The sequence below is a fragment of the Tigriopus californicus genome, chromosome 6, assembly GCF_007210705.1.
Source record: "Tigriopus californicus strain San Diego chromosome 6, Tcal_SD_v2.1, whole genome shotgun sequence".
In the NCBI taxonomy this organism is placed as follows: Eukaryota; Metazoa; Arthropoda; class Copepoda; order Harpacticoida; family Harpacticidae; genus Tigriopus; species Tigriopus californicus.
Window position 1 is genome coordinate 9250633 of NC_081445.1, and position 7377 is coordinate 9258009.

Here is a 7377-nt window from a genome sequence, read left to right on the forward strand (position 1 = left end):
AATTTACTTAGGTGCCAAAAGCTACACTATCCTATCATGTTGCTAAAACATTTGAACGATACCTGTGACAGTTTAATTTTCCAAATAGTCACTTTTTGCAATAATTTATTTCTACGTACTAGCGATGTTTTTATTCAACGTGAGTAGAATTTTGTCACAATTCAAGATTAAGCTTGATTAAAGTTCCGATTGACAAGTATGACATCACAATTGTGCAATATTGACATTAAGTAAGTTTTAAGTTATATTGCAAACTATATTCAGGTTTTTCTACCTGCTTCAGAAAAGTGAAATATTTCCATTTATATTTTATGTATAGAAAAAGCTTATTATATTTCTTGGCAATTGCTTTAAGATATAACCGGAGCAATTTGTAGTCAAATTTGATGAAAATGCAATTTTTGGAAACGAGATATCCTATCGTTTGATCCATGGATTTGAATAAAATTCTAGTTGGAAACGCAACTAAGGTTACTTCCAACATCCATTGATTACGTTCTTAAAAATGTTATCTCTTTGTAAGTTTTAAGTGGATTAATATTCTAATCTGAGGTAGAATTCAAGATGATTTTTTACAAAAGTTGTTCCTTTTGTTTCAATAGCAACGAAAACTATTATTAGAAGTCTTGGCATTTCCAAAAAAAACTTTTATCAGTATTGTGAGTAACACCGTGATGTAGGTATATAATTCATATATGCTTTTATATATTCAGTATTCCATCTAGAAATCTCCCCAAACTGCGCTCATACTGGTTGAAATGGTGTCCTTGTTTTCGCGTCGATTCCGAGTGACCGCATTGGCTTCACCCTTGGCCCGCATCCGCTTGACCTCTTCCGCCCGTTTCTTCTTACTCAAAGCCAACCGCACCTTTTCCTTCACAACCTCAGGCGCAATTGTGGAGCCCACGGAGGAGCTGGTGATCACGGAGCGATTATCCATGGATTTGTCGGGTTGGGGATCGCGGAACGGCTTGAAACTCCGGTTCAACTCGTGGAGCCGATCCAAACCTTCTTCCGCCTGGTCTGGATCGGTGACTTGTCGGATTAGGGGCGTGTCGGAGAGATCCTCGGACTCGCGGGGTTGCACTTGAACATCGTTGAGGAATCGGTCCATGGAGGAAGATGGCACGTTCCCCAAGACCACATTGGATTCGAACTCTTTCCTCATTTCCTCCACGTCTTCCACTTTTTCCTTTTCATTAGCGCCCTCCTCTTCCTCCTCCTCGCCTTCTTCATCTTCGTGTTCATCATTATCATCACTGGCCATGCCCAATTCTTTGAGGATATCTCGCTCCATCTGTTTGGTCATGCCAGAAGCCGAGACTTCGGCATCCAAAATGTCTTCCCGGACCACATCACTGAATCGGGGGAACAACTCGGATTCATAATTGAACCGTCGGCGGAAGAAGTCTCGGAGACAAGTGACATCTCGGTCGAAGAAGAATTCGGCATCGCGATGTTGGGTGGACACCATTTGCGGGAAATCGATGATCACAGGCTGGCCCTCGTCCGTGATCATGATATTGAACTCATTGAAATCGCCGTGGATCACGCCATGATTAGCAAACTTCAACATGAGATTCATGAGTCGGTCGTACAACTCGGCGGGATCACCCACTTCCGTGATATTCTGCAACGGGTGTCCCTGGATCAGCTCCATGACCACGATGTGACGATTGAAATCCACAGGCTTGGGTACGGGAAACCCGCGCTCATACAGAGCCTTCATGTAGGCAAACTCTTTGGTGGCCGAAATCCGGGACAGATAAATCCAACTCATTTGTTTGCGGCTTTTGTGATAATCGCGTTTCTCTCGGACTTTGCGGAAACAAGTCCGACCTAGACGATGGAGTTTCAAGCACAAAGGTTGGTCGTCTTGATTGGCCACCACATAGATATTCGATTCCTTGCCCGTACCAATTTGATTGCCGAAACAAGATATGGCTCCACGGGCCGTCAAACTCTTCAAGGACAAGTAATCGTAGCCCGCATTGGTCAATCGATACCCATCGAACTTCTGACCGCGTTCGTAGGACAGCAATCGCTGTTTGGACAGTTCTCGGAGGGTTCGGGTCACGCCTCCGGACTTGACTTGGGCAATGGAGGCCACCAAACTCAAAGGCACGATCTCGTGGTTCTTCATGCCCATTTCCACAGCGCATAACACGCGGAAGTGGTGGGGTTCCAGATAGCGGAGCAACGACACGTTCAGTTTCCCCATGATGGGGCGGGGACAGAAATTGCTCGGCAACGGGGTAGGTGGGAGTGGCAGCCTTGGAAACCAGAGCGACCTGAGAGCTTGGCGAGCTTGGCGAGCTTGACGAGTCTGTACTTCTGAAGAGCCCAGATGTCAATCGAAACACGTGTCCAGTGTTGCCTGGTACCCAGTAGAGTGAGAGCCCTAATTCGAGTATTCAATGTAATCCAGATCAAATTTTATTGATAAATGACTTTATTTAATGAAGCTTTCGAGTCAACGCCCTAAAGTTCCAATGAATGATAGAGACTGATGTATGGCAGAGAGATTTTTGAGCAAATCTTACTTTTTTTTTAGATGCATTTCGAAAAGGACAGGAATGTTAGCTGATGCAAACTGTGAAATGCGCCATAAGATCAATCACTTGGATAAAAAGATTGTGAGGGGGGGGGGGGCTTAAAATCTTCTTTTGTCTTAAACTGGCACCAGCTTTGTACAAGTTGCTGCTGTGCTCTCTTAGACGATTCCATGCATTAGATGACCCATTGTTAAGTTTTAAACGTGACTTTGATCGATTTTTTTGTTAACGATCCCTGACCAGCCTTACATTGAAGTGTTTGCACGACCAATTTTTGATACATTATGACGCACCATGACTTACAGGGATTTTATCCTTGTATAGGCTACCAACCCGAGAATCATCGAGGAAAAAAAAACACTTTTACGTCTACTACTTAGTCTACTTACTATTACTGGACCTTTTGGCGGTGAGTCGAAAATCCACAAGGAACATCACACGGCCATAAACTTGGCACCAACAATAAGAAACCCTTCCAGGTCTAAATTGGGACTAGTGGTCGGAGGCAGGCGTTATTTTCACAGCCATTGACTTTCAAAAACAGCCACTTTTGGAAATTATGGCAGCACTGTCCCATATTTTTCCTGAGCGTGGGCAAAGCCTCTTTGGCATAGGTTGGGTCAGCTGTTACTTTGTTGTTAATTGTTTGTGAAAGCGATGGCAGTACAGGGTGACGAAAAAAGATAAGCGTGGTGGAATGGAGAGATGCTGGACGACAAAGCCATTAGATCTGAATGACTTGTTAATTTTAGGCAAAGGCTTAAATTTTGAATTGCACACTCACCTCGTATGTACATATACAAGTTGCACAGGGATATAATTCATCTTACAAGGAGACTATAGAATTTTGATTGATCAACACTAAGGCGTTAAACTAAGTATAAATCTTTGGCAAATATTGTACCTTGGGCATTTTCGGTTGTTATTTTTTCTCCTTACAGATATAACCGTTGTAAATAAAGCCCAGCGACGATTTTTTATTGTCCGTGAGATTAATTCTCGCAATAAGCAAGATTGAAAAGCATTAGTTGCTGTTGCGATTTAATTCGGGTCAGCGGAAGAAGTCCGTTCCTCAAGTTGTCTTGCAACAACTCCTGTGAAATTTGTCACAACCTCAATGAGAAATAGCTATGGGAGGAATAATAACCCTGCAGTCATGCCTAAAATGAAAGTAAATGGTCAGTGACATCAGGCAAACAAAAACAAAAACTATTTATAATTTCACTCAACTAGAAATAAACTTCACTCTATTTACCAACATACCTATGTTAGATTACGAACTTCTGTGAATATGCACTGTGAATAAGCTTCCCACCAAATCAGTCTGGTCTTGGTCATAGCAACTCTGAGCCACTGTTGAACTAAAGTAAAAAGTAAGAAACGTAGATCTTTTCAGTTAAAGGCAGGTCGCGTTTGTACTATTTACTTGTAAAGTAGTTCGCTTGAAAGTTATGGTGTCAAAAGTTTATGTAGCTGACCAAGAGCAGGCCCAAAATTCGGATTTTATGTACTGCATACTACATAGCTTTGAACATGTCTCCTGAGTTCCCTAAATATAGTTTTGGCTATTCAACAATATCTTGTTGTCCTATGAAGTGCTTAACTGGAATAAAGTGAACGGTTTAGGAGATAAGAAACTTTTGCTTCCTTTTGCAGTCCATATTTCTGGGAGAACGTGGTTAGATCCAGGATTCAAATGTCTCTGGTTAGTTCTACAGAATTATAAAAAAAAACAAATGGCCACAGGTGGGCGTTAGATGGCTTTAGAAGGCTACCTGACAAAACAATCAGATAACCTTTGACTTTTTATTTGTTAGCTAATATCTGATAATTTTCATCTAAAATCTTCTCACTCAGCAGCGAAGCAGTTTGGTCAGGTTATCCGACAAAAGCTGATGGTGTAAATCTGAGAATTAGAAAGTGTGATCAATTTTGTCATGATGTGCACATTAAGTGTTTTTGAGTCATATGAAGTCACTTTATTGTTTTCAAGGGACAAATACAATGCGCAAGCCAACCAAAGGAGAAATATATTTCAGAAAATAATAAATCGAATTTTAACAATTTGCAATGCATAACAAGATTCCACCAATATTCTATAGAGGGAGCTAATGTAACGAGGTTGTGTAAGAAGTAAGTATTGGAAATTTGGAGGAAAAAAAAATCCCATTTTTCGTACGTCACATCACACCCAAGTATTGCACTCGGAATAATGGCAAGGGAGTCCTTAAATATGTAACAGAGCAACAAATGTTAACAAAAGGACCAATTCTTAATGCCATTGACGCTATGGTTAACCATGCCCATCACTGTAAGTTTTTCATTCCTGATTGGTTAAAATCGAATCAAAATCGAATGAAATGGTGCTAATTTGACTGATGAGTGAATTGCAAAGATGACATGGGATTACGGTTCGAATTTTTGAAGGCCTGGAATACACCTGACTTTTCCTAAGGTCACGTCACGCTGACCTTACGAGTGCCATGTGCAACGATTCTCACATAGCTATAATTTCGAGTTTGCAATGACTCGAGTTCGCAATTTCTTTCAACCACAATCAAGTTGTAGATTTTCCTGCTAACTTCATCTGGGTAAGCCCCATATCAACAAGAATGCATCGGTTTGTTTGAATGTTCATGAGCTTGCACAAACCCTAATATCCTTTTACCAAGTGCTTAATCCCCAATTTTTTTGGTCAACATTGCTTGGGATTCCCCTTGAGCCTTGAGGTGCCGAATTTCTTGCGTAGACTTGTAGCTATTCATGATAAGAAAAAGTCGCTTGGTGTTCAACTTGCACACACAAGATTCATTCATGTGAAGTTAGACAGCTGTGTCTGTTCCTCATTGGAACCGTTTGGTCCCTTCTCATGGTGGGTATCCTGTGGCTTGGCAATGGGCATTGTCTAGCTCAGAGATGCTCCCAGGCCCAAGGGAGTGGCCTTTTGGCAACGTGGCCATTATTGTCCATCATCTTAGATGGCTAAGAAAAGTCAATGAAGATGTGGCTTGGAACGTTCCCTTTAAACTTGTGGAACAATTGTGAGGATTACGTTATTGATGGGCAATGCGGTACAATTACAGAAACTACAGGAACAAGCTCTTTTCATATTTTATTAGCATTACTCGTTTGAAGAATAACCACCACTCTATGAAGTCTGTGGCCTAAATCTCTTGAAGAGAAAGCACAGATCAGTTCCAAGTTCCAGCCTTCGTCAAAAGAGAGCACACTCGAAGGCCAGACTGACAGAAGAAGCGAGCGTGCGAGAGCTAGAAGCACGGGTAGAGGGCGCGAGATAACCGTTCGTTTTCTCTCTGATTTTCAGCTGGACCTTCTTCGTCTGTTCGTCATCATTTTCGATAGCTTCTTCTTCAACATGGACAAGAAACGTCTCCAGATTCATATCTTCAAAGGTAAGTTCATTAGCATCCCCTCATTCATGTACATTCAGCATGTTTTGAGCCGACCGAGTCTGAGAAAAGCTGCGCTTCTTAGACCAACGGCCAAAGTCCAAGGTCGATGGGGATACAGTCAGTTCCTGTTTTAGTTCAACAAACACTGGATGTCGTGATTAACCCGAGTTCGTGAGTTCGCTTGCTGTCTGTCTCTCCCAAACCTCCTATACACCCGCCCATCCACCCATTACGCGTCCACTGAATGAGACGCGGTAGAAAGCCCTCCCATTGGGCAGACGCCCGCCGCAACCAGGTCAAGATAACATCACGGGAGTTTGAGATTCAGGTTAGAAGTTGACAATAACTTGTTCAAAACAACAAATTCCACCCCCTCGTCCCCATTGACTCCTCGATTCCCGATTTCACGAGGAGGGTAGCACAGAGCAAACCCCACCAAAACGTGTTTTTCTTTGTGGTGGCAATCCAGTTCGAACCAGTATGTGAGAGTATGTAACTCCAGCAGCCAGTTTTCTGGCGGCAAAGAAATTCGTGAAGTTCCCTTTATAAGTTGAAAGTAACATTGGACAGTAACTGATCATGATCAACGGGTGAGCCACGGATGCCCAATGGTTCCATTGGACTGCGGTGGAGCCCACGGATCTTAGTGGTTCCTAGGAGAACACGTGTGCTTCTTTGGTGGCGTATGGCGCTTTATGAACTCCTGCCCCCCCCCAATAGGAGGAAGAAACTCAGTTGAGTAGGATAGAGATGGTTGAGTTTAGTGTCCGACAGTTGGTCATCACGGGGTGAAATTGCCGAATCACTCATTGCTACTCCAAAGTTCGTTCCCAACCCAGTTGTCAAAGGTAAATCAATCTCATTTCCTCTCCAAAACTTGCTAGGATCAGTGATTTGTCACGGTTCAGCTAAGGGTCGAGTTCAACGTATGCATAACGTGCCAAGATTTGAGTGTTATCCCATGGGAATCTGAACGAACGTTGTCCAAAAAACGCTCAGGAGTACAAACTCGGTTGTCGACTGATTCATGATCAGAGCTGTCCCACTTTTTGACCTGCTACAATCTTTGATACTGACGAGACGGTTTTTGGCCAAACCTGACAAGCCCTTGCATGTCAAACAACATTCTGGAGACTAATCATTGCATGTCCTGCCTAAAATACATAAATACACTCAGATCAAATGAGATTCAAAACTCTCTGAAGAGTCTACGAGAGTCATCCTGTAGCTGATCGATTTTATTGCGATTTTTTATTAGCTTTCGTCTAAGAAGGATTTTTCAAAGTTAAAATTGGCTTCAAAGAGCTCTTGATTACAAGCTCTGAATTGTAAATGGCAATGTTAGTCTTTTTTTGATTGGTTTTAGTAAGAATTTTTTTTACATCTTTGTAAATTGCCGTGTATAGCAC

The 7377-nt window shown here is 42.3% G+C and overlaps 2 protein-coding genes across 4 annotated transcripts in view; one reads left to right on the top strand and one right to left on the bottom strand.

Annotated features, from left to right (window-relative positions):
* Positions 1–657: 657 nt before the first annotated feature.
* LOC131882711 (uncharacterized) lies at positions 658–2355 on the bottom strand. The gene has a single exon (XM_059229948.1). The coding sequence runs from the start codon at positions 2219–2221 to the stop codon at positions 722–724; it is 1500 nt and encodes a 499-aa protein (XP_059085931.1). The 5' UTR covers positions 2222–2355; the 3' UTR covers positions 658–721.
* A 2639-nt stretch (positions 2356–4994) lies between these two features.
* Positions 4995–7377, top strand: part of LOC131882165 (diphosphoinositol polyphosphate phosphohydrolase 1-like) — a 6012-nt gene continuing 3629 nt past the window's right edge. Inside the window, exons 1-3 of one of the 3 annotated variants that reach the window (XM_059229227.1) lie at positions 4995–5146; positions 5881–5968; positions 6103–6296. The gene's annotated coding sequence lies outside the window, so the exon portion shown is untranslated. Of the gene's footprint in view, positions 5147–5726; positions 5969–6102; positions 6297–7377 lie in introns of those variants that run through there. The other 2 variants (XM_059229226.1, XM_059229230.1) reach the window with 2 other exon arrangements.

What these genes read in the sequence shown, in the direction of transcription:
- LOC131882711 (XM_059229948.1), bottom strand. Translation starts at nt 2,221, where the DNA reads ATGGGGAAACTGAACGTGTCGTTGCTCCGCTATCTGGAACCCCACCAC.